Genomic DNA, 27,543 nt, shown 5'->3' with positions numbered 1-27,543 from the left:
TCTGGGTTCTGCCTGGAGAGGAAGGATGTGGTCCAGTCAAGAGCCTTCTCTTGGATTCCGGCTTCTAGGAGGCGTGTCTTTAAAGTGCAATGGCAGACCGTGTCGAAGGCGGCTGACAGGTCTAGGACGATGAGGGCTGATGTTTCGCCGTTGTCTTGTTGGCACCTGATATCGTCTGTGGCGGCGATGAGGGCTGTCTCGGTGCTGTGGTTTCGTCTGAATCCGGACTGGGACGGCTCCAAGATGTTGTTGTCTTCCAGGTGGTGGACCAATTGCCTGTTGACGTTTTTCTCGATGACCTTTGCCGGGAACGGGAGCAGGGAGATTGGCCTGAAGTTCTTTAGGTCATTGGGGTCTGCCTTGGGCTTCTTGAGGATGGCATTGATTTCGGCGTGCTTCCATCATTCCGGGAATTACGCTGTTTCGAAGGAGATGTTGATGACCTTCCGTAGTTGGGGTGCGATGGCTGCGTCTGCTTTGTTGAATACCTGGTGTGAGCACTGGTCTGATGGAGATCCTGAGTGGATGGAGTTCATGACCTTGCGTGTCTCGTCGTCGTTGCTGTTGGACCAGGAGGTTAGGCGGATGGCGCTGGTGGTGTTTGCAGGGGAGGTGGAGTCTGGCGTAGTCGGGGCGGCTGTGGTGTTGAAGCTGTTGTGGATGTCAGCGATCTTGCGGTGGAAGTAGATGGCTAGTGAGTCGCACAGTTCTTGTGAGGGCGGGATGTCATTGGCGTTGGCGCTGGGGTTGGAGACTTCCTTTACAATGCTGAAGAGCTCTTTGCTGTCGTGTGCGTTGTTGTCCAAGCGGTCCAAGCAAAATCTCTTGGCTAATCTGATGAGGTGGTGATGTCTGTGGGTGGCGTCCTTGTGGGCTACGTGGTTGTCCGGTGTGCGTTCATTGAGCCATATTTTCTCCAGTTTCCGGCATTCATGCTTGGAGGTCTGGAGCTCGTCGGTGAACCAGGTGGCTCTCTTGCTGGCGTGGTTGTTGGAGGGTTTTTGTTGAGCGGGGCGAGGGTGTTGGCGCAGTCCTCGATCCACTGTCTGAGGTTGCGGGCTGTGGCGTCTGGGTTAGTGGGGTCCGTGGGTGGGTTCTGGGCGAGGGTGGTGATCAGCCAGTCTTCGGTGACTTTGCTCCAGGAGCGACGAGGCAGCTGTTGGGTGCGGTGGTGCGTGGTTGGTTTCTTGAAGGTGAAATGAATGCAGCGGTGGTCGGTCCAGTGGAGTTCGGTGGTGTAGTCGAAGGTGATGTGGGTGCCTGTGGAGATGACTGGGTCCAGCGTGTGGCCGGCGGCGTGGGTGGGTACGGTGACGAGTTGTTTGAGGTGGAGGTTGGCGATCAGCGTGGCGGAGTTGGTGTTGTTGTTGTTCTCGAGGTGGAAGTTCAGGTGCCCGAGGAGATTTTGTAGTCCATGGAAGCGAGTGCGTGGGTGCTGGCCAGGTCGGCGATCGAGTCGCTGAACTGAGCCCGGGGTAACTGTAGATGAGTGTTCCTCTGAGGGTGGTGTTGGGGTCGGTGTGGATCCGGAAGTGCAGGTGTTCATCTGCGTGGGTGGCGACCTTGAGGATGGACTTGTGGACGATGGCTATTCCTCCTCCGGTTCCATTGCCGCGATCCCTGCAGGTGATCTTGTAGCTGTCCGGAATGGCTATGGCGATGTCGGGTGTTGAGGAGTATGTAGCGGAGGTGGTTGGGTCCAGTCCTTGGAGGTTTAGTGGGTCTGTCGCAGGTGAAGCTGCAGGTGTGGCAGGAGAAGGGTCCGTGGGTCCGTTTCAGGGTGGCCTGAAAGCCGGTGTGGTTAGCCGGCATTGAGTGCGTGGAGGCTGCTGGCGTCGTAGTGGAGTCTGGCGTCGTGGCATTCGCGGGGTCCAGGAGTTCTGGTGCTGGGCGCGGTCCAGGCACGGATGGGCGCAGACGGGCTTGCCTTAGGTGCGCCTTTGGCGCGCCAGCAGGCCGCCCGCTGCGCGTTTCCGCTGCGCGGCCACGCCACTGGCACCATTTGAAGGGGAGCTGGGAGGGAGGAGCAGCTGGGAGGCGGGAGGCAGGGGACGGCGAATGGGCGTGGGGGGGCAGGGCCGCAGGGGCAGCAGTGGCAGGAAATTGAGCAGTGTGCGGGGGCAAGGGAAAACAGCACCCAGGAATGGGCAAAAACAGAAGGATGCGGGCACAAGCGCTGGTAGAGCTGCAGCGGGGGGGAGCGACTTACCTGGCAAGGTTGATTGCAACATCAATTGTGATGTTGTAGTATTTGTCTTAAGCTGTGGTGATGAAAGAACAGTTGGAATGGAGTGATTTCAGAAGCGTACAATCCTCCTGGAATTCTGATCTTTTCCATTTCTTCTACTGTCTTTATATGCCACACTTGCTTTGGGTAAGTTCCTAGGTTTGCAAGGGTGCTGATGGCCTAGACTTGGATGTGCGAGTTTTCAGAGGCGCATAGATAGCATTTAATGTGATTCTTCAAAGTGGTTTTGTAGGTGTTGTGAAGGCTGTGGACTCTGTTGAGGGGGCCACTTGCCTAGTTCTTCTTAGTTCTTCTTGGAAATCTTCTAGATGGACGTTCTTAAAAGAGTGAAATGTAACGTTTCCTTTATTCTCCTGCCACTATGTGGCATGTGTTATGTGATGGAGGTGATCACTTGAGGAGTATGGATGGCTGACACTGTACAGTGGGTGAATGAGGTGCAATATGTAACTTTTGGTGTAAGTTGAGTTGGCAATGAGGTGTTTTATATCTAGGGCGTTGAATAAAGAGTTGTCTTCCTTCACTGTTTTGGTGCTGGAGCTGGCTGGCATATTGAAGGGTGGATGGAGGCAGAGGTGATGATGTTTGACATTTGTTCTATAAACTCTTTGTGGATCCTGGCTGCTGGTCAGTAGATGAGATATTTTGCAGATTGAGAGCATGACAAGAAAGAAGCTCAAAAGACTTATGTGTGGCCATGTTGCTGATGCTGTAGGGTTATATTGACTTGATAACACCTAGATGTGCTTGCAAGTATTCCCAGACTGATTAAAATATTAATGTGCTATCCACCACTTTGTGAAACTTACGCTGACGGCTCCTACTCTTATATGTAACTCTTTCCGCTGCCCCTTCCCCACCTCCCCCTCCCAGTGTTTGGCCAGGTCTTTCTTTGCTATTACTAAACTCAAGTTGCAAAATAATAATTTCATTTAGTGAAAGGTCTATATCATTGGGTATGCCTAAAAGTATACATTTGGGGTCTTCAGGTAGTGTCATCCCTATAACTTTACTTAGTTCTAGGAGTACTTTTCACCAAATGTGGCTGGCCATTTCCTTAATGTATGAAAAAAATCTCCTCGCTGCCCGTTGCATCTCAGACATTCAGGGGTGGTCGCTCTGCCTACTTATTGAAGGCAAGTTCTATCATAGTAAGTCTGGTGGAGGATTTTGATATGAATTAGTTGCAGACAGGATTTAATCACCACTTCTCGTGGGAACATTTACGCAGCTTCCCAGTCCAGACCTTCTAAGTCATCCATCTAGTTCTCCCACTTCCATCCTAGTTTCACTAGGGTGTTAGGCATATTATTATTAATGGTTTTCTATACAGTGGAAACAGCTTTCTCCAGTATTTCTCCCACCAGGAGGTACCTTTCAAGGTTCATAATCCCAAACATCTGTGGGAATGTTTTCAGCTTTCCAAGCATGAGTAAGCTCCACGTATTTGTAGCTCAGCAATTCATGGAGTTAGAAATTCCCTTTGAAGAGACGCATGGACATCAGGGCTCCGTCCTCAATCAAGTCTCATACCTTAGAGATACCGATACGGTCCCAGGCCTCAAACCCTTTCAGCTTTCCAATCTCTTTAATAATCGCTGGCTCGGAAAGCTCCATTATTTTGAGCAACATTAACTACATTATTTGACAAAAAATGACAAAAAAAAATCGAGCAGTAGAACCAGAGATATGCAATTTCGAAGATTCAACTGAAAATGGTTGTGGAAAGCACAAAGACCCAACTGTGGTTATCTGGTCGCACCGATTGGGACAAGGTCACAAGTTAAGGCCGATGGAGTACAGTCCGGCTACAATGACCAAGTTAGGCCCCTCTGAACAAGAGACCCTGAAATCCTGTTTGCAGAGCGTTGCGAGATACCGCATCAAGGATGCTTCGGAGGTTCCTGGTGTATAGAGGCGTCGCAGAGCATGTGATTCTGTAAGCTGCAAGGCTGTGCAGTAAGGTCCTGCTTTGTCACAGAGGATGCCATCAATGAGGGGTCAGCATCGAAGATGTGCAGTGCACCGGCTGATTCTGAAGAAATTCAGTCTTGCTTTGCGAAGACCTGCGGAGGTTATGGTATGGCTGTGGTGTACAGTCCTGCTTCGGGCGATGCACAGTGCAGCGGTTCTGATGCAGAGTTCTGTGAGGCAATACATTACGTTGTGACGGTTCTGATGGGGCTGTAGCTGGGATGGCGGAGCACCTTCTGGCCCACTTCCAAGGGTCCAAGACTGGGATGACATCATTTGAGAGGTGGATTCAAAGTTGCTGGAGCCTGTTCTGTCATGTAGTCTCTGATCAGGTAGCCAGCCAACGAGCCCTTGGAGTCACTCTGCTGGCCTGGGTTAAAGATGAAGGGCCAGTCCTTCTCATTCAGACAATAGGGTAGCAGGGCAGCGAAGCAGCACAGCAGTCCTTCTTCTGAGTCCACAACGAGTCCAGATGTGAAATCAAATTAAAAGAATTTCTAAAGCAGAATCAATACAAAAAGGAGTCAAGGCACTAAACTATCGGGAGGAATCAGATACTGCAAAGAATACAAAAGGTGAGAGCAAATCTAGGGCTAGGATGTGAAAAGCCATGTTACTCCACATGGAGTAGCCAGCTGCGGCCGGTCATTTTGGGCTGAGGGGCCACTCCTTCACCTTTTGCCCTTCAAGAACAGTGTCTGTCAGGCTGAGGAAAGGTTTGCCTGACAGACACTGTTCATTTTCAGGTCAGGTGGACAGAAGCTAGACATGCGCTAAATGCGCAGGTTCCTGGCTGCCTGAGCTGAACTTTGCTGGGTTGAAGAAGTCACAGCTACTCTGGGATTGACCTCCTCAGCTCAGCAAAGCACCTCAAGGCCTTCCCCCTCATGATGAGGTAATGTGTCACTCATTGCCTCACACTGGGGTGCATCAGTTTTAAGCCTTGAAGCGCCTAGGGTCGAGTGTCAATCAGTGGCAGTTCATCACAAAGTGGGGTCAGCACTCTCACTGACCCCATCCCACTCAGTGACAACATAGGGACTGCTGCCATCCCTCACTGGCTAACCTCGGGTCAACCAATGAGTGAAGGCAGCAGTCTCAAGCCTCCTGGGACCTCTGAAGCAGAGCTGCAGGTAAGTGTGATTTTCTTTTTTTTTTTAAATTAATGTATGGTGCGTGCGTGTTTGTTTGAATATTTGGCAATGAGTGTTGTGAATGGATGTGTGCGTGTGTGTGTGCACGTCAGTGAATGCATGGTTGTGAGTGTGTATATGTATGTGTGCTGGGGTGTCCCGCCCACCCCCCCTCTTTTCTAAAATAAATGGTCTCCACTGGGTGTAGCGATCCGCGTATAAATGTTTACCCGGTAAATTTGCTTCCGCATAAATCAATTTAATTGGACGGTGCAAGGGAAGAGTTTCTAGCAGAAATTGGTCATTCCCTTTGTTGTAATTCCAGATCCCCTACGCCGCCCAACTTCAATCAGGCCCTGCATCTATGTCTTTTTCAATGCTTTCCTTTCCTAAGAAATATCAAATGCTAAATCTGAAGAGTTTAGCTAGCCATTAATCAAACAGCCTAACAGGGCCGGACTGGGAACCAAAACCGGCCCCGGCAAAGTGCTCGGCCGGCCCCCCTGGGGGAGGTTGGGGGTGCGACCGAGCTCTTTGTCGGGGCCGGTTTTTGGCCGATTTTGTTACAGGGTGATTTTGCAGCTATGCTGCATAAACTGCCTTGTAACAAGAATGGCCCCCAGGGGCCCAAAACCGCCCCCCACCCTTGCGGCGCACCGGGGGATTGCCCGGTGCCCGCAACAGTCAGTCCGGGCCTGCAGCCTAAATAATCTGAAGATAAAAGTATCACATCATATATATTCCCCTTCTTTCAAACATAAAAATAAATTGCAACAGTAACGTATATAGAAGGATAAAAAACAGCTAGTCACAGAAGAGGAGGAGTGGGGCTAGTTGAATCACTTAGATAATGCTGCCTGTTAGAAATGGGGGTCTCTAGTTGGAAGAGGTAGGTACCTGTGTCCACATAGGGACCCTTCTAGTCAGGGTAAGGGGGATACACTCCTAAAATAATCCCTGATCACCCTCTTGGTAGCTTGGCACGAGCAGACAGGCTTATCTCAGAGGCAGTGTGTAAAGCATTTGTGAACACATACAGTAATACAGTGAAAACACTACAAATGGACACCACACCAGTTTAGAAAAATAAGTAATCTTTATTAAACCAAAACAAGACCAAACGACAAAAATCCACAATACAGTACTAAAAATGTGACTTTCAGATGGTAGAAATAGTTCGGTTCAAAGCAAATTGCAGATGCAACATTTTTCGCACAAAGTACCTTGAATGCATCACGCAAACAAACAGGCCGCAGGGAGGTGATGCGTTGGTTCCTTACACTCAGGGAAGGTGATGCGTTGGTTCCTTGCTCCGGGGTAGGTGATGCGTTGGTTTCTTACTGCTGAGCAGGTGAGGTGATGTGTGGGTCCCTTACCGAAGAGGAGGTGATGCGTCAGTTTCTTACTGTGTGGGAAGGTGATGCGTCATTTTCTTACTGCGTCCCCCAACAATGTGCCAAACTTGGGACATCGATGCAATGCGATGATCCGGAACGATACGTGGATTATTGAAACTGCACAGCAGGCCTTGCGTCAAAATCAGTGTGGTGATGTCGGACTTCACAGATCTTTGCACTCGATGCAGCATGTGGCGAGATCTCGAGCCACGGAAGGGCGCTGCGACGATTTCTTCGGCGATGCATTGGAAATAGGTGCGGATGAGTCTCGCTTCGGGAAGTTGCGTTACTTCTCCAGCTCCCAGCGGCAAACAGCTTCCAGAGGTCCAAAACAACAGCAGGCACCTCTGAGCAGGTCAGAACTCCCAGCAAGGAAGTTCAGGGGAGCTGATGGCAACGTCTTTGTGTCCCTAAGACTTCAGAACAGGAGACAAGCTCAATTAAAGCCATTGGAGATCTTCCTCAAGCAGGGGACACAGCAAACAGCAAATTGCTTTTCTTCTTTCCTTGGCAGCAAGTAGCCATTGCAGGCCAACCCCAGACAGCAGAGAGCACAGGGGCAGTATTCCTCCTCAGCTTCTCCGCCTCTTCTCCTTGGCAAAGGTTCCTCTTGATTTCCCAGAAGTGATCCAAAGTTCTGGGGTCTGGGCCCAAATATTTATACTACAAAATACTTTGATCTCTGGTGGCAGAGAAGCCCTGTGCTTGGTCAAAACCAGTTCTGTCCTCTCTGGTGCAGCCTCTTGGCAGGAAGTGGAGACAGTATTGTGGAAGGCAGACCAGGCCCATTCAGCTTAAAGGAAATCTCCTCCCCTACTCTAAATTCAGCCCAGGTCTATTCAGCCCAGCCCTAATCATCAGGCTCTCTGGAGCCACTGCTCCTCTCCAGCTCCTGACACTCCAAACCCCGACAGTCAACCCACAGCAGAGGCACCTGGATGGCTAAGCAAGACAATACCTACTTTCTAAAAGTGGTATTTTCAAACAAAGAATGTAAAAATCACCCTCACTAAAAGATGCATTTTAACATTCTGAGTTCAGGCATATCAAACTTTATTTTCCTACCTTGTTCACAGAGGTAGTTATGTTTATAAGATGTTATAAACAAACTCCCAATTCTATTCTATGGGAACAGGTAGCCTTGCAATAGTGAAAACCGAATTGGCAGTCATTCTCTATAAGGACATTCCACACACACCAGGGCATGTCCTACCTTTAAAACATACTGCACTCTGCCCACAGGGGCACCTTGGGCCACCATAGGGGTGACTAACATGTAAGAAAAAGAAAGGTTAGGGCCTGGCAAGTGGGTACATTTGCCAAGTCAACATGACTAGACTGCACACAGGCTCTGCAATGACAGGCCAGAGTTACCTTTACAGGCTGCATATGTGGGTGGCACAATCAGTGCTGCAGCCCACAAGCAGCATTTGATTTAAAGGTCCTTGGCACATACAGTGCACTGTACAAGGGACTGACTAGTAAATCAAATCAGCCAATCATGGAAACACCAAACCATACAACAATTTACAAAGGGAGCACTTGCACTTCAGCACTGAACAGCAGTGGCAAAGCGCCCAAAGGATTTATACCAGCAAAACAGAGTCCTACACACAGCAAAAATACAGGAGGCAAAGGCAAAAATGCAGGAGAGACCTACACCAATGGTGCCAGCTCTAACACTGCCAAAAGAAATTCAGAAAAGAGAAAAATTGACATGGCAAAACATAGAGTGAGAGTGGCCAAGAGAGAGTAAGTACACTATCGAGGCGTAGAGATGGAGGTCAGAAAAACGAGAGATGGAGAGTGATGTGCAAGTCAATTTCATTCATTGTTACAAAACCACCTGGCAAATATATTTTACATAAATATTTGAAGCAATAGACAAACATTACGGATTTACAGCCACATCTAAATTCATGTCATTATTTCATTACGTACTATTGTTCTATAGCATACCTCCTCACATTACACTTAACGTTACTAAAGGCCTTGTAAATATCATCTGAGTTACCTTTAAAGTGTACAGACAAAGAACAAGCACTAACCATCTTTCCGATCATCATGACATATGGTCCCAGGTACTTGTTGACCCCAAAGATGTCCAGCACTCTGATGTACCAGAAGATGATATCCACACAGTAAATCACTCTTCCATAACCCATGTAGGGCTGGTTTTGAAGTCGAAGAATTGCTCCAATTAGAAACACCGAAATTGCCACCATGTCGGTGATGTTCCAATATTCCTGAAGCCAAACCTTCACCTTCTGACTCAGCTTGCCAGGCTCTGACATCAGAATCTGTAGGTTAGAAGAAAATAGTCCCTCAATGCTGTTTACTGGTGAGGTGTTTACAGTGTATGGACCCCCTACTGGGCCTCATTACCAGACCACAGAAAATAAGCTAAAGATTGCACCATTGATTGAGTACTTCTTTGACTTGTCTATGATGCTGAGGGGAGGGGCTATGTCTGATGTCGCTCATTGTGATGCTTAATGAATATGAATGAAGCGGGCCGCTTGCATGTCTTATCAAAAATATTGTCTAACAGAAATATTATATTTTAAAAAAGCATTATGCAGTGAGGTTTAAAATTTCTATTATCAACTCCAATGGTGTGATATTTTTGTGAATGATATTAAGTACACTGTGTTGCCTTCAAAATATATTTTGGTAACCATAGTCTGGTACCACTCTGCGGAATAACCTATGTCTTTATTGACTTGATGAAGCCTGGACAGTGTGCATCTGATGCAGGACGGATCACAGGACACAATCACAAAAGGGGAAGGGAGCCCACTGCCTGTCATACCAGCACACAATTCCCCCAGATGAACTGTGCTAAACGCAGTGCACGCCATTCACTCTAGTTGAAAGTCTATAATATTCACCATTGTTGGTGCAGCCGGTGCTGTGTATCTCTAGACACGTCTTTTAGAATATTTGTCCTTCTTTGGTAGAGAGTAAAAAGGTCCCTTTGGTGGTGCTTGGAATGAACTAGTGTCTTCTCAGGTTGTGCTAAAGTGAGTGCTATCATGCACTGCATTCATCACAGGTACACATAGTAGATGTGAAGCTGAAATCTTTGATGTCAAGCTTAGAACTGGCCTCAACAATGCAATGCATACATTCATACACTCATCCCAGAAATAACAGGAAGTACAAATGCTTCATTCTATCCATTCAGAGCCTAGTGTCTCACAGCATACAATACCTTGTCCCTTGTTGAAGAAACATTTGACTGACTGTAGGCTGATTCTGCATTTACCTAAATAAATCGGCTAACATCATACCAGCTCGCAAAACCCTTCACTGACTGTACCATCTTCCGAGCGCTTGAGGGTCATTGCCCAACTAAATCGAGGCTCTTTTCCAAACTACATGATGAGTTGAAATGTGAGGTGCAACATGCTAAACTTCATCACACCGAGCAGTTTAAATCACAGATCATAATGAACAACCTTGTCATTCTATCTAATCCGGAATTTAGGGATCTACCAAATCTGGCAGCTTTCAAGGAAGAATGGAAGCCAAACCTCTTCAGATGAGGCTTTCCACTCTCTTCTGGAAATTCCCAGGATGACATCTCCTCTAGTATAGACAGTGTCCTACTGTGAACAGATCACCCTCCACTATAGTCTGAACCTGAATCCCCTACGCAAGAGGTAGAACCCATCACAAAGTGGGGCAATCCATGGCCTACATTGGAATACAGCCATGTGTAGCATAACAGGCAGCACCAAATGGCTATCTATCACATGCCAACACTTTACAAAACGACATATTAAATTCATTAATTGAAATCATTGACTCTTGGATTACTATCTGAAAGGTACACCGATTTTGCTTATTTAGAGGTGTCAAATGGTTAGCGAAGCCTGCTGATTCTTGAACACAAAATATGGTGTTTCTTTGGGGTGTCTATGTGATTTTCAGTACATGTCTAAATATCTACATTCTCTATTGTCTTCCATTTCCGGGACCCCAAGGCTAAAGAAAAACGCATCAAGGTAAAATAGTAGTATTGCCTTCATGTGCCATACTTTTTTATGGTGCTCAGAAACACATCTGAACTACACTTAGGAACTCTCTGTTCGATCCTGAATTGTGGCTGAGACTATTCTGAAGTACATTTTGGAATCTATGCCCATACAGCTAAAAGATCTATGCTGTTTCCCTTTATTGGCATGGTCTTTCTACAATCTGGCACATGACTGAGTTAGTACGAAGGCAATTATTAAAATAATTTCATAGAATAATGAAAATGTATGATGTGATAGGTATTGACTTTTTACGCTTTTGTTGGCCTTCTGTGAATGCCTTAATCGAAAGAAACATATTTAAATAATTAAGCGCCAAGTAGCATCCTATAGAACGATTACCCTACCCCTTAGTAGACAGAAGGACTTTTGGTTGATAGAAGGACTTCTGAACACGAGAGCCAGGTGGAAAAGAAAATGTGACCAAAAGCAAAGATTATCAGGGAAGCTGAAACGTTGCTCCACTTCTGTGCAGAATATGCAGTTGGAGAGAGAATTCAGCATCATGCCTTCCAAGTCACAAAGATGTCATTTTGACTTAAGAGCAGCTATGAAGCGACAATCTTGCTCAAATACATATGTCACCTTTAACCCTTGCTTGTGGCAATGACCATCACTGTGTTCATAAGCAAGATTTTGTTGGAGAATGGTAAATCTGTATATTTCTGGCTACCAACGCCCGGATTTACCAATCTTTAACGCAACGCAGCAAAACAACTTGCTGCGCTGTGTGAACGGGAGAGAGCAGGAATGGAATATGGTGCATTTCTACTCTCTGCCTGCGTTGATCCACAATCTGCTCCCTAACATCAACTCAGGCTCCCCTGCATCATGGTTAACGGGCGCAGACAGGATAGTATGTAGGAAGGGGCACCTTCCTGCACAAAAACAATCCTTTGAGGCTTTCCCTCTTTCTAAGTGTGCTGCAGAATGCAAAGACTGTCTCCAGGACCACAGTGTTGATTGAAAATAAGGATAGTTGCACTACAGATTTTGATACTGGCCACAGTGACATAATAATTGATGGACAAAAGAGTATACCATCAATTGTAGGAATTAGTCCTGAGTAAGCCTATGTTTAGGCGAAATGCGTTGGCTGCACTTGCTGAAAAGGATTGGAATAAAAGAGAATATTTACAAACAGTGACCCGATTCGGCCTGTTTATTTTAGCACTGTGCTTGAATTGTTGCCTGTTACGTTGAGTATTGTTGTTGCCTCTCCTTATATGTTCTAAAATCCCTACATGCTGCATCAAACTCAACCACTACAAGGGAGAATGTTACACCATTGATTTGAATTAATCTCCATTACCACAAGAACTTGAGAAGTTGACTGAGCTTTTGACATTAACACATGTATTCACTCAATTTACTCAGAACATACATTTGATATTTCAGTACATATTGGGACTTACACACTATATGCTTCGCTAAAATGTTAATTAACAATAACAAGTCGAACATAGATGCACAAGCTAACTATGAGCACTTGTTCATTTAATAATGGAAGCATATATCCCACAAACATAGAAAAAATACAATATTAAATACGCGACCAATGAGGATATTTATGGAAATATTTTCATTTACTTTAGGAGGATGAAGACTCACTATTCTTAATCCAGACAAAAATGGCGCAAATATATCTGTTCATTTGAAATCTATTGCTTGGTAACTATTCTTATAAAATGTGATCTCTGTCAGAATTATTTTTATTTAAAGAAGACACAACAGTCATGTTGGTTGACATTATATCTTGGCATGCTCAATTTAAAAGCAGCCAGCGGCAGACCGCGGGAGGTTGCTATACCATCCAGAGTTAGACATGTACAATTAAAAATATTACACAGGGTATATTACACTAGGGTCGCCCTGCACACGAAGGGAGAGCCACACATAAATATTGTCTACGAGGGTGCGGGGAAGAAGGGACGTTCTTTCACACTATCTGGGACTGCCCTCAAATTGCTGACTACTGGGCTAAGGTTATGAGGACTATGTCACAGGTAGTTAAGGACTCAATAGTTCCGGACCAAAGGTGTTGCCTATTAAACATTTGGGGACCCAATGATCTCACTCATTCTGCACAGGGCTGGATGACGTTAGGCATAATGTATGCAAAAAGAAACATAGCTAGATTTTGGGGATCCCCGGTGATACCGGCAGTCAAGGATTGGTGTTCTGACCTAGACTTTGCAATGTTGGCTGAACGAACAGTGTACCTGAATCAAAAATGTCCACGGAAATGGGTTAGGCTTTGGGGTGCATGGAATGAATACAGGGGATATTTGTGTGACCCTCCAACGCTCGACAGTGAAAGTGACTCTGAATGAGATGTACTGGGGGGAGGGACTGCTGAGGGGTGCGGGGTATATCTAATTGCCATAAATGTCAAACTTCCTATCATGTGTTTTTATATCTGGATCCGATATTTACCGCTCTCTATGTATGCACACTGTGATTTTTTTTGTATGCCCTATGTTTGCTTCGAATAATAATAAAAATTGTTTAAAAAAAAAAAAAGCAGCCAGTGATGTGATCATTACCTCTCTAATCTTTTCCAGGGCCAGAGTAATGATGTACGCAATCACAACCCACTCTTGCACCGACGGCCATCGCTCCATCTTCACCAAGATGATATAATTGAAGAGCAGTAAGTATCCCAGGTAGGCTATCTGAAAAGCAAAAAATAGTTATTGTTTCCCTTAACCTTCCACCTTGCAAACACCCCACTGTGTTCCTTCTACTCCACACTCCGTTCAACACATGTACTACTACGCTCTCTTGCAATGCGTCTGGAAATTGGTTAGCGCTGGTAGTTTTCTAATCATGCATGTCCTGGGGAAAGTCGACCTTTGTTATGTACACAGCAAAGATGAGCACCTGTGTCAACTTCTTCCATAGATTTCATGTGAGACACCTTGTTCATACACCTAAGAAAGCTCAAATGTTTCCCAAATCCTTCCTCTTTGTACTGAAACACACAAATCATGTTTTGCAACAAGAACATCTCTGCACAGGCTGCCAGTTTAGGAAATGTAAAACTTCAGAGCATTGCATCTTACCCACAAAGATTTGCTTTGCCCAGAGCGCCGCTATCCTACCAGCTAACTAGACCTTCCGCATGTCCTCTGTCTAGAACCTGATGATGTGAAGCTCATAATACCACTGAAAGCCCACTTGTCCACTCTGTCAGCATAGGCTGTTGTCCTGTGGACTTCATTCCTAGCTACGCCAGCAGTATCTGCTCCTCTATTTGTTCACTCTTCTTGTACATGGCCATCTGACTTTGGTTGCTGTGTGAAACTCAAGAATAAAACCATAGACAACTGCTCTCTATTCACCAGTTGACCGAGAGGAGACAGCTTCCAGATATGCTAAAGTGATATCTCTCTCTCTTTGTTCTGCATTCACAGATTGATCTTTTGAAGTCCACTATTTGCCAATCCACTTTCACTCACTGTGTAAAACCAAAACTTCACAATAGGAGCATTGTAGAATTCATAGATTTTTGTTCCAATCGGAGTGCTTCTTTGCTTTTTGTTTCCATTTTCCTCATCTCCTTTTCTGGAATTTGCATCAGCGTTTCCATCCTAGAGAATAAAAACGCATCACTGTTAATTAGAAAGTAATTACGCCAATATGTTTGGCCTGGTATACGGTTACACAACATGCTCACACACCCATAAGCTATCGACAAATATAGCATTCATATTTGGTACTTAGCATTATAATCATTAAAAACGTTACCACAGACACACCACAGGAAAAGAACACCTGTGACCAGAAACATTTCTCGGATAGAAACGTCTACAGAAGTGCTGAAGAAATCTACATTCGAGTGCAGTGATACGATGCCAGCCTCACCATGTTCTCGTCCTCTTTCTCTTTGCCATCTTCATTTTCCCTCGATGTTTGATATGAGAGGTCATCATGTGTGCGGAACTCTAGGAACAGGATGGTGGGTGGAAGCAGAATTCCCATTATTACCTGGAAATTTAGAAAAAGAGTGCTTGTAACAACATCATTTCACAGCCCAGTAAAAAAAGATAAGTAGATTAACAAGGTGGTACTTTGCAAAGTTGTTAAATTACCCTCCTGATTTATTTGATAGCAAAGGTGAACTCAAGTCATGTGTGTCCATAGTGATGGTATGATGGTGGTAAATCGAGCATGCTGAGCAATCAAAAGAGGTTTTAATTGTTCTGTTTATTCCTAGCCTCTGTATTTAGAAGAAGCTACTAGCGAAAGAGAACCAACACTTCAGCAATCAATCAATTATTAACAAATTAAAAGTGCCCGCTGCTTCTGCTGAAGCGTCCCAGAGCTCAAAGCAGAGAAGACGAATCTGGTCATCGAAGATTAATCTTGACCAAACAAGTTTAGCTCTCATTTAAAGATGTCAACTGACTGATCTCTGCAAAGCTTGAGCAGTAAGGTGTGCCAGTACTTGGCTGTCAATACCGGACTTTGGAATATTTAGGAATTTGCATTAGGCGGAGGTTGTTGGACCCCAGCATTCTCTCTTGCTTGTACAGACTGAGTAATTTCTGTTCTCTGCCTACGCTGGTCCACAATCTGCTGCCTAACATCAACTCAGGCTCCCGTGGTCATGGTGCATCATGGTATACAGGTGCAGACAGGATTGTTTTATGTAGGAAGGGGCACCTTCCTGCACAAAAACAATCCTTTGAGGCTTTCCCTCTTTCTAAGTGTTCTGCAGAATGCAAAGACTGTCTCCCGGACCACAGTCTTGATTGTAAATAAGGATAGTTTCACTACAGACTTTGATATTGGCCATAGAGACACAATAATTGATGGACAAAAACAGTATACCATCAATCGTAGGACTTTGTCCTGAGGAAGCCTATGTTTAGACAAAATGCGTTTGCTGCGCTTGCTGAAAAGGATTGGAATAAAAGAGAGAAATTACAAACAGTGACCCGGTTCGGCCTGTTTTTTTTTTTAGCACTGTGCTTGAATTGTTGCCTGTTACATTGAGTATTGTTGTTGCTCCTCATTTCCTCAGGTGAAGAGGGTCTTTGCCTTAAAGGGCTCTAAAGGCAAGTGTGAGGGCCTTTAATTTGATGTTTCACCACACGGAGCTAGTGTAGCTGCTTTGAGTGGGGTGAGATATGTTGATGAAAAGGACATGCCGAATCAGCCATCTGTAGTATTCTGAATGATCTGGAGTCTGTGGTCAGAAAGGCAGGTACACCTAGATAAAGGCTGTTGGCATAGTCAAAATGCAAGGTTACCAGTGAATGGACCACAATTTTGCGGTTCTTCTCTGGGACAGTTGTATCAGCCTCCTTAAAGTTATAAGTTTCAGAAAGCAGCTTGAGGAGATTGGTGTTATTTGAGCCATAAAGGAGAGGTCGGTGTCAAACATGACATCCAAATTCCTAGCAAATGCAGTAGGAGCTGCTGGGCATTTAGTTATTCAGGACAACAAAAATTCACGGGGGTGCTATGGTTTAAGAAGAGAACCTTGCTCTTGTACGAATTTCAGGGCTGTTCCCTGCTCAAAAACCCGATTGATGAGACCGTTAGCTTCAATCGAGGAGGATAGCTGATGATTTACCAATTTCTCAAGCTTGTTAGGAGGGGCAGGCAACACCGAGATAGGCCTGTAATTGCTTAGAGCACTTGGATCAGCATTGGGTTTCTTAAGAAGTGGGAGAAGAAACACATGTTTCCAAGTGTCAGGGAAAACACCAGCTTTCAGAGCTGAGTTCCAGATTTTATTAGGAAATGGATTAACAAAATGAGCCGTCATTCTGAAAATTTGATAAAGGCAGGGGTTCCCATGGGATCCCAACTTAAATTTCACTTACTCGTGGAGTGAATCATCTTCCGAAATAGTGCAGAACTAGGCAAAAGTCGACTCATAGCTAAAACAAGTAACTAGCGTTGTTTCCACCCTGGATCCATTGGGGAAGGTGGAATACGATTTATGGATTTTCTCATAAATCAATAATTAGTTGCAGCGTTCAGGAGAGGGATTAAAAGCACGTTTTACAGCATCAGGGAAGAGAAAGGACTTTACTATATTAGATACTTCCCTAGCGGTATTAGAAGCATCCTCAATGCGAGACGAGAAGTACTCTCTCATAGTCTTCCATGAAAGTTTACGAAATTTACTGAGAGCTGATTGATATAGCAGCTTTGCCTCAGGATCAAAAGACCTACTCCAGGTGCTCTCTAACTTTTTACAAGATGTTCCCTGCTCTTAGGGCAGGAAAAAAACAGGGAGAAGAGGGCTTAGATCTTTTAGCTATGTGGACTTTCAGAGGTGGTAGACGGTCCTAGGAATTGGTAATCCAATGATTGAACAGGGCAGCATCAGAGTCTGAGCTGCCTGTTAAGGAAGGAAGTGAAGAGCAGAGAGAGAGAAAAGGCTGACTACTTGCAATAGAGTGAAGGGTACCCACCTGGGCCCAGATTTACTAAAATTTTGCACCTGGGTTTTGTCACTTTTTTGGTGCCGCCCCTACGTAAAATCCATTTGGGATTTCCAAAGCTGAGAGATGCCAATTTGAGTGGTTTTGTTAAAAAAAGTAACACAATGCTGCACATAGCACTGCCTTGTTTACCTTCATTAGGGAGGTGTTACATGGATGGTGCATAGGTGTTCTCATGCATCCACCCACAGATTTTCATGCAGACATATATTTGCAAAGCCTTGTAAACATGAGGTTGTACAAAAATGCTGCATTTACTTGAGGATGGCGTAACAAAAAGAAATATTATTATCTCTCCTCAGTATTTCCTTTTTCCATGTGTGCTGCATCCGGTAGCACACAAGTAAAAAGGAAATATCCTTAAAGGGTAGTTCTTGTGCTGGAAGGTATCTCTGTCCTGACTACAACACACACACCCTTGCACTATGGAGCAACAGGCCGGCATTAGCGCTAGGCAGCACACAGTGTGCAAGACCAGCACTAGGAGAAGGGAAACGGCCGTTTCCACAAAAACCTTTACCAAGCATGCATTACAACGCATGTGTGGGTACAACAATAACCTTTACCACGCATACCTTTACTACAAGATATGTAGTAAAAGCATGTGTGGTAAATGCTAAAAAAAGAAAAAGGTGGCTTCGGGGTCTCCCCCCCAAGAAAAACAAAAAGTGTGGGATTAAAAAGGGGGGTTGGAGGGTTGAGGGGGGGTCTCCACCTCCCCAAAAAAACGCACCTGATTTTCCGAAACTGAGGCAATCAGCGTCAATTAAGAGGAAACGGAAAGAAACTTCCGCTTCCTCTTTACGACATACGACGTCAGTGACCTCACCGAGGAAGTTGGAGAGGAGACAACAAGAAAAGGTAAGAGGGAATTTTAGTTTAAAAAAAAAAAAGAATAGGGGTTAAGGGCAGGGGTAATTATAAGGAGTGGGGGCTGAGGGGTCATGTAACGGTACAGGGGAGGGCTATAACCTTTACCAAGAGCATGCCTTTACCATGCATAAATGTAAAAACGAAAATCGTTGTAAATCTATGCATGGTAAAGGAATATTCATGGTAAAGGTTATGCGTGGAAAAAGCATTCCGTTGTAACGCATGCGTGGTAAAGGCATGCGTTGCAACGGATTGCGTTGTAATGAAATACAACCCTAGGAGAAAGTTGAAAGGACCCGTATCTTTGTGAATATGGCAGAGTTCTGCTCTCTTCCTTTCATGCAACACAGCACAGCAACGTCCCTTGCTGCCCGGTGCACGGGAAATCTTAGTAAATCCGATTCCTACACCCCTGAAGGTCAAACCTCAGTCTCAAGGGAGCGAATGAAGCACAGTCTTTGGAGGATCGGATTCCCTTATTATTTGTTATGCTTGAATCAATTCATGTTTTTAGATCCATTTGTCGTATTGATATCTGCCTCCTTTTTTCAGTTAGGAGATTTTATTTCTTGCCCCTGACTTTCTATTTCACCATAACAGACTGGCAATTGCATATGACTCAGTGATGTCAAACAATGCTTTGCTAATGGCAGGGGCGGCAATGAGAGGGCTGTGTTGACACCACATAAACCCCGGATTAAGGTCAAGGGGACACGGACTGTGGTAGTTACTGCCTTGAACAGGCTTTTGTATCGCGGAAACTTTGTGTGGCCTCAGAGAATATTTATAGCCTCAGTCGATTATCAGCCTTGCTCTGCTGCCACTGGAATATAATGCCTGTGGAAGAAAGTGGGACACAGAGCTTTTATGAAAAGGTATGTGGTGAAGGTATGGACAAGTGGCTTCCAGGAGGGAAGAAACATTATGGCATTGATAATGTGGAGAGATGGCTCCCAAGAATGGGGCAGCAACGCAGAATCAGAGTTGCAGAGATAAGGCCAGATTGGATATTACTGTAAAGATACATTGTTAAAATACCCATGTCCTGGGGCAATCATGAAAAGGCTACATTTTCTACAGGAATGTTGTCTGATAATTATCACACCCTTGCACTTTTCTTCTGATAGATTCTAGCAGGCCACACCTTTCAAAATAATTAGGAAAAAGGATTGGAAAAAAGGCAAACCTGGCAGAATACGGTGTGTTAAAAGTGATTCTGCATATTACTTGTCATTTTCAAATTGCAAACTCTGACTAGGTGGTGATACAGTGTAAAAGCTGATCATTCTGTACATGACATAAAAAACAAATATAACAAGATAACTCTAATGTCACTTTGCACACGTTTAGAAAAACAAATCTAAAACTAAGAAAAACAGACGTTTCAGCACGGAAAAAGTGTGCTTACATTTGTAGGGATACCAGGATTAATAGAATAATCAATTTAGCATGTTTATTAACTGATTATTTTATATTTTATCAAAGTTGTTATGAAGGATTATTGATGAAAATATTTCTATGATGTAAACAACACAAATACACATTATTAATATAAAGAAGTATATCATGTAACAAATGAGTCTTACATACGATTGTGCAAATATTAATGATGAAACTTAGAATCTCCAGTGCCTTCATTGTAATGCACCATAGCAAATGAAAAACTGGTGCAGATAAAATATGTTACATTGTAAAGGGCTGAAACTTTCAGCAAAAATGCTTGACATTAACTTAGATTTCCTAAAATATTTTATGATAATGATTTTTAAGAATCATTTGCACTCAGGAACTCTTCAAAATTGTGGTAGTAGGCCATATTTAGAGTTGGACATTTCTATGCAATAATCACTAACATAAATTATGATAATTTCCTCATATGATATGCCTGATTTATTTAATTATGTTTGAACTTCAATATAAGTTTACTTTATTAATTAAAAAGAACTGCTGACTTAAATGCATTGAATTTCCCTTGTCCTTAGGCTGCATTCATAGGCTGGTGTAATGGCCATTTGTTTTGTTTCCTCAAATGTTGCTTTATCTGTCCTTTTTATGCAACATTCTTAAATCAATAAACACTTTCTTCAGTACTTTGTTGTGAGTGAATTGATGGGAACTCAACCCTTTGATTTAATCCATGAAGAGCAACAAAGTAAATAGGCGCTTGGTCAACTAACCATGAGGACGGAATAGGCAGTCATTCTCAGAAGCGACTCGGGAAAATATGTTGGAGTATCAATTTTGTACCAAGTGATGTCACAGATGGAGTATATGGAGTATAAAAAGTGACTTTGCAACTAGGAGGGATGGAGTCTTTCTCTCTCGATTTCCTACCTACCCACCATAGCGCCGGACTTTCCAAGCCCCTTGCTTTTTTCCTTTGCTGAGGAACTTGCCTGCTGGACAATTTGGAGCTGTCTAGTGAGAGACCAGACTTGGACTTTCCGGATCATAGCTCATCTTCCCGAGCCCATTGACTTTTTCTAAGTGGACTCTAACTTGATGCCTTTGCCAATGCTAAGAGAACTCTATTGAATCATCCTCTCACTTTTTTGGTGGTATGAAACTTTAACTTGAACCATCCTCTTCATGGTTTATTTTACTTAGCAGTATATTTACTTTGATTAAATGTGCAGTTTTATACGAGCTGCAACACTCTTGTCTGAACTGCTTAAAATGTTCCTTATATGCATTGATTTTGAATCTATAATACAATGACTAAATTAAATTTTTCTGAGGCTTCAATGTTCTTTCTACATAAGCTGTGCTTATAATTATGTTATTTCTAATGCATGATAGAGAGAGTTATAGTCTGAAAATAGTGTACTTGATCACTAATTTGTGAGTTGGCTACTAATTATTTATTTTTTCTCACTGGGTGGGTAACACTGCAGCATTTCCATTAAGTGGACAAGTAGAGAGCCCAGATAGTTATATATTGTTGTATATAGTACATTTCCATCAGCCAATTATCCTGACTTTTCCCACCTTTGCTGGTGATCATGATCTTCATTTGAAAGGGTTAGCTGCCATATAGTTATCTATAGACTTGATGCAAAGGTCTTGACAGATGTACTCAGGTCTTGTAAGAAATGACCGCATCATCTGCATACTGCAAAATATGTATATGCTTTGACCTTAACTTTGACAGAAATGCCATTGACTTCTGCAATGCAGCACCAAGGTGTGCTGTGTAGAGCCTAGAAAGTGAGGGTGCCTAAATGCAATCCTGGTTCAGCCTCTTACTTGTGGGTTTTCATCCATGAGCAAGCTTAACTTGCACCAATGTCATTTCATAGAGTGATTGTATTGCTTCAAACAAACTGGATACAGTGCTCCAGCATACTAGCTTTGCCCAGAGTATCACCTGGTCTGCACCCTCAAAAGCAGCCCTATAATCAACTGAGCGAGCTAAAAGGTTCACCCAGAGGTGTGAATAACTTGATTGAACAGCAATGAAATTGCTCAGATATTAGTGCAGCATCGGGCTCTATCTATGTTTGTTAATACGGTAAAAGAACACTGTCTTTTACACACATCTCCAGTTTTCCAAACAGTTTTTTCGTATATGCCTTAGTAGCCACACGAAGAACAGCTTTTTAAGCTATAATTGTGTGGAAAAGGTTGAACACTCTTCTTTATCAGTGAATACAATGTAAATCCCTTGCATTGATCTAAGGGATTGATTTAGAACATAGGATGTAATGGGATTTATATTTCGGCATTTGGGATATCTATTACCATTGTGATGGAGTAACCCATCCGCTGAGTTCTAAACTAGGCCTTAATTCTAGTACTAATGCACACCGGAAGGTGGCTGAGTAAACAGGTGTCAATAGCTTAGCCCACTAGGCTTGCTTGAACATGACTTCCAGTAGACCGGGAGGCCATTAGTGCCAGGTTCTGTTCTTATATCTGTTCTTATATTCTCAGCGCCTTTACTATTTGGGTGTGGAAGGAAACTGTCTCTGTTTCAATGTGAATGCTGCTACTTGTAATCGTAGGCAAGGCAATACTTTCTGTGGTCTGGCTTCATCTTGATACAACTGTCAGTGTGTGCAAACCTGTTTACAAGACGTATTTTTAAACTTTTAAAAATTCCTTTATTTGCGCTCTAAAGTCATCAGTAATTGGGGCAAGTAGGCAATCGCCTTACTTGGCCTACTAGAAATGTATGTTTATATTTGAGATAATTTAGAAACTACAGGTTTTTCCTTTTACAAGATGCACCACTCATGGGATTAGACAGCTGAAACACTCGATTTGCTGACCTGATTCCAATAAACCCTGAGGTTGCCGTACAACCCCATCAATGCTTTAAATGGCCAGGTTTGTTTGCCTTCCCTCCCATTTCATGAGTTCTTCTTCAACCTTTCAGCTTAATTATATCCTTTTAATTTTGGCCACACCTCCCGAACATTTTTTGATAACGGTATAAAAAGCTGGACAGCCCTTCCATTGGACAAATTCTGTATGTCATGAGAGCCAGCCTAATTTAGTATGTGCAATTTGCCTATTTGGAATGGGTTGGGACAACCCTGGACCAGTTACAGTACAAAACCTACACTCCTACTCTCCAAAGCGTTCTTATCTGTTGTAGGCAGGCGTTAATCCTTCAGTGCTTTGTGACCACTTAAACAGTTTCAAAGCATCCAAACATATATTACACGGAGGAGCACTTGCATTCACCGTTTTGCTATTCATGGGGCTTAACAATGAGGTAATTGCATTAAAAAAATAAACTTTGCATTGCACTGTGTAATAGTGCATTAGCCATTGGGGCTTTGCATTTTCCAGATGCTTTGGGCAGATCTGACTTTGCGAATATAAATATTTGCGTATGTCTACCTATTTGTGATAAACCTGGTGAGGGGCAAATTTTCCCTTCCATGTTGCGGATTAAGATCACAGTGTACTAGTTAGTACCTTTATTGTCCCAACGATAAAACCATTTGTGTGACACATTAGTTGATGTCTTTATATTATTAAATTGGTCTCAGTGAGATCGATACAAATGTCTTAAACAGACAACCAGTGCTGTTGGTGGGATGTTCTGTGATCCCTCCCCATCCCAGATTATTAGTTTGTTTTGGAATCTGGGGTACCGCAAGAGCAGGCTTCACTAACACGTACCTTGTGAGCTACTGGTAGCTCTTCAGCTACCACTATGTAGCTGCCCCCAGTGCAGCACAGCTGATTACATATGCATCTTTTGATTGGATTGATTAATGTAGTTATAAAAAAAGTTGAAAAATGTGCGTATTTTCAGAACTCATAAGTTGCTGTTTGGATAAATTTATTTATTTATTTATTTTTTTGCACTTGTAATGCGCGCAGATACCCACAAAGGGTTTCCCGGCGCCAAGACTGAGAGGCCGAAAACACAGAGAGCAGCACAGTCAAAAACCACAATTATTTATTAAAGAGCCAGGTTTTAACGTTTTTCTTAAAACTGGCGAGGTTTTCCTCCTTACGTAGGGCTAAGGGAATGGAGTTCCAAAGAACTGGTCCCAGATGGGAAAAAGATTTTCCTCCCACTCGGGCCAGTTTAAATCTAGGAACCACAAAATTTGCTCCATTTAAAGAACGGAGATTGCGTGCAGGAACGTAGGGCCTAACCAATTTTTGCAGGTACTTTGGAGCGGTCCCTGCCTTGATCTTAAACATGTAGGTCAAAGCTTTGAACCGGACCCGGTTCTCAACCCTCAGCCAGTGCAGGTCCCTAAGGTGCTTCGAGATCCTTGCTGTCCTAGGGATCTTACACAGCAGCCTGGCTGCGGAGTTCTGGACAAGCTGTAGCCGCCTAATCACGGCTAAATTGGAACCCAGGTATAAGATGTTACCGTAGTCAAGCCTGGATGTAATCAGTGCATTGACTACGGTCTTCTGGGTATCCACAGGCAGCATCCAGATGATCTTCCGCAGCCATTTGAGGATCGTGAAGCAAGTACCAGCCACTTTATTGACCTGCTGTTTCATCGATAGTGAATCATCGATGCACACCCCTAAATTTCTGACCTGGGTAGCCGGGATGGGGAAAGCACCCAAGGATGGCGGCCAATGGGTATCCTGCCACTGATCTCTGTTTTTACCTAGGAGAAGAATCTCCGTCTTCTCCCCGTTGAGCTTCAGCTGGTTCGTTGACATCCAGCTGAAGACTTCGTGAAGACCTAGTTTCAACGCAGAGGGGGATGAAGGCTCTGAGTTGGTAAGGGAAAAGATAATCTGCGAATCGTCCGCATAGGTCATGAGTTCTAGACCTACTCGCTCTGCTAGATCGGCGAGGGGGCGGAGATACAGGTTAAAAAATAGCGGACTCAAAATTGAGCCCTGATGCACGCCATGGGGTGAGAGAAAGGTGTCTGACTGGGCATGCGAGGACGAGATCTGAAACGTCCGGTTGCTCAAGTAAGACCCAATCCAATCCAGCGCTGCCCCTCCGACACCATCCTCACTCAGCCTGACAAGCAGTCTGTTGTGTGAGATGGTGTCGAAGGCTGCGCTCAGATCAAGCAGGACAAGAGCAACCGTTTGCCCATCGTCCAAGAGTCCCCTGATCTTCTCGGTGACTCCCAGGAGGGCGGACTCGGTGGAGTGGCCCGCCCTAAAGCCTGACTGGGAAAAATGGAGTAAGTTGTTATTCTCCGTGTATGTTGAGAGTACACCATGAATGTGCTTCTCCAAGATTTTTGAGAAAGCAGGCAGCAGGGATATCGGGCGGTAGTTGGCCAGCACCTCTGGATCCGCAGCCGGCTTCTTCAACAGAGGGCTGACCATGGCGTGCTTCCAGGACGCTGGGACAGTTGCCAGATGAATGGAGGCATTTAATGTCTCGGCAATAATCCCCAAAGCAGAGTCATCCAGTTGGCTCAGAATGCTAATAGGGAGAGGGTCACAAGGAGAGCCCGACTTAATGGAAGCAGCTAAGGATTTCAGGGTGTCCAAGGAGATGGATGGCCAAGAGTCAAGCCGGTGTCCTATTGGACTTACTGGAGGCGGAACTTCCCTATCATCCCTCACCGGGGGATTAATATTGGCGAGAATGGTCTCAATCTTTTCCACAAAATACGTGGCAAGATCTTGACATTTTTGAGGGGTAAGGGGGCGTGCAGCCGCCATAGAATTTGCTCCGGCTAGTTCTTTGACTGTATAAAAAAGGGTCCGCGCTTTATTGGCAGCAGTGTTGATGGTCTCTGTTACATAGGATGCTTTGGCTCTGGTGCAGGCCGTATGATAGAGATTTCTGGCCTTACGATATGTTTCCTTTTTTAGAGGATCATAATGTTTGCGCCATTTCCGCTCAAGTGCCTTACACTTGGTTTTTTCTCATTTCAATTCTTCAGTATACCAGGGGGCCGGGGGGCGATGAACATTTCCTCTACACCTGGTAGCAGGCAGACAAGTGTCGACTGCTCTCTCCAGCCAAGAGTGGGCTTCCAGCGCATTTGCTTCCATGTCAGCACCCAAGACAGGGGGGGATATCTGTAATGCGTTCTGCAACTTGGTCAGGTCTAACCTTTTCCAATTTCTCATAAAAATTGGAGGCCGGGCAGAGCATGGCAACTTAGATTCTCTAAGAGTAATACTAAAAAGCGTTAAAAAATGGTCCGACCAACAAATAGGGTCAGTTTTTAACCATTTTAGCTCCTGTATGTTGGATATAATGGGGTCTAACAAATGCCCAGCTTTATGAGTGGGGCCTTCATTTCGCAGTAACATGTTCAGGGTATTAAAATCCTCCAAAAGGTTGACAGCTATGCTATTAGATTTGTCCTCCAAATGGAGATTTAGATCCCCCAATATAGTCAGGTTTTGGGCATTCAAAAAGTAAGGAGAAATGAAATTAACCAAATTCGCAGCCCAAACATTACTGTTTCCAGGAGGGCGGTAAATTAAAAATCCAGAAAACATAAAATTCGGGTTCAGTGAAATTTTAAAAAATGCTGCTTCGCATCCGGGAATGTTGACCATTTCAAGGTCACAGTTAAACTCCCTGTTGAAAATCACAGCAATACCACCTCCTACTTGTCTTTCTCTATCTACTCTAACGATAGCATAGTTAGAGGGGAGTGCGGCGGCTACATCGGGACCTGCACCGTCATGCAACCAGGTCGCCGTTAAGAATACCGCACATGGTTTTTCTTCAGCTAAGAGGTGGTAAATGTCTGCTTTATGTTGGGGCAGTGATCTACAATTAACGGTGTAAAAAGTGAAAATGCAGGGTTTTAGAACAGAGGTTTGAGTAGGTGACGTAGAATTGTGTGATACCTCTGGATAGGGCTGGACATTGGATAGGGCAAAAGCACAATGAGGACATGCTTGTGATCCTGTAAGGGAAGGCTTTAGAACGGAGCATTTACTGTTGATACTAGGGCGCCTGGCCCTTAACTGATCAGCAGAGATCATACCTGAACCAGCGTTTCGTGCCCCATGACCCGGCCTGGCCCGGACGGGCACAGACGGGCTTTCCTCTGGCGCTCCTCCGGCGCGATGCTGCGCGCGATCGCTGCGCGCCTGCATACTAATGTCAGTATATAGAGTATGGCTGAGGCCTTCGCAAAGACTAGCCCGCTAACCACCAAGGCGTCTCTTACTCACATCCAAGATGGCGGACGGCGTGAGGCAGCGAGGTAATCACCAAAAGTGGTGAAATGTGCTGTTATTTCCGATTATAGTGCAGGCAATGCGAATATTAGGGGAGCGTGGTGTCACTGAGACAATATTTAAGCAAACTAGTCTTTAAAAGCAATTTTTCGGGCAACAACAATTTTTATCAGAATCACAGTTTTAAGAACGGAGCAATGCTCCAAAACAGTTTAAAAACAATGACGGTTCTCCGGGTGCATCAGCAGTGTGTCAATCTAGGTCTGACACACTGATAAAGATAAAGATGGTTGAATTTCCAAAATATGCTTAAAGCTGATAGTTAAATGATAAATCATGCTGCATTGAGGAGACTTATGCCTAATATTGCTACCTTGATGCCTCAGGCATTGCAGTTATGGCTGTTGTGTTACCCATGTTGAGGCATTCCGAATTTAAAGTGCTTTTTCAACATTCCTTTGATGCACCAAGGTTCTCCGTACTGATAATCGTGCACGGAATGGCCACTACTTGTTTCTTGTCTGAGGTGGGCACTATTACAACACAGAGTCTCCTGCTCAAGAGTGTTGGTTGGTGACTGCTGGCATCAATATGTGCTGGGTGACTGCTTAGTGATGCCATTAGGATTGTGTAATACTCTTTCCATGACTCTTCGACTGCTGATTCTTGCAGTGATAACACTAGTTATGTGGTACTGCAGTCAGCGATACTCCATGGTAGGATCTATTCTCCATGTGAGAGTTCATGCTGTTTAACATGGACCCAGCTAAGCCTTTATGCAATATTCATACATTTTTAAAGATTTGAATT

General features: G+C 44.3%; 1 protein-coding gene across 1 annotated transcript in view; it reads right to left on the bottom strand.

Moving 5' to 3' along the window:
- Positions 1-27,543, bottom strand: part of TRPM1 (transient receptor potential cation channel subfamily M member 1) — a 694,024-nt gene that overhangs the window by 97,473 nt on the left and 569,008 nt on the right. Inside the window, exons 18-21 of the mRNA XM_078684915.1 lie at positions 14,660-14,782; positions 14,254-14,385; positions 13,339-13,467; positions 8,801-9,052 (exon numbers count right to left, since the gene is read on the bottom strand). Of these exons, the coding sequence (XP_078541041.1) occupies positions 8,801-9,052; positions 13,339-13,467; positions 14,254-14,385; positions 14,660-14,782 (636 nt within the window). The remainder of the gene's footprint in view (positions 1-8,800; positions 9,053-13,338; positions 13,468-14,253; positions 14,386-14,659; positions 14,783-27,543) is intronic.

Source organism: Lissotriton helveticus, chromosome 3_2, assembly GCF_964261635.1.
Source record: "Lissotriton helveticus chromosome 3_2, aLisHel1.1, whole genome shotgun sequence".
In the NCBI taxonomy this organism is placed as follows: Eukaryota; Metazoa; Chordata; class Amphibia; order Caudata; family Salamandridae; genus Lissotriton; species Lissotriton helveticus.
Note: the sequence above shows the minus strand (reverse complement) of the source record. Positions and strands in the feature narration are given on the sequence as shown.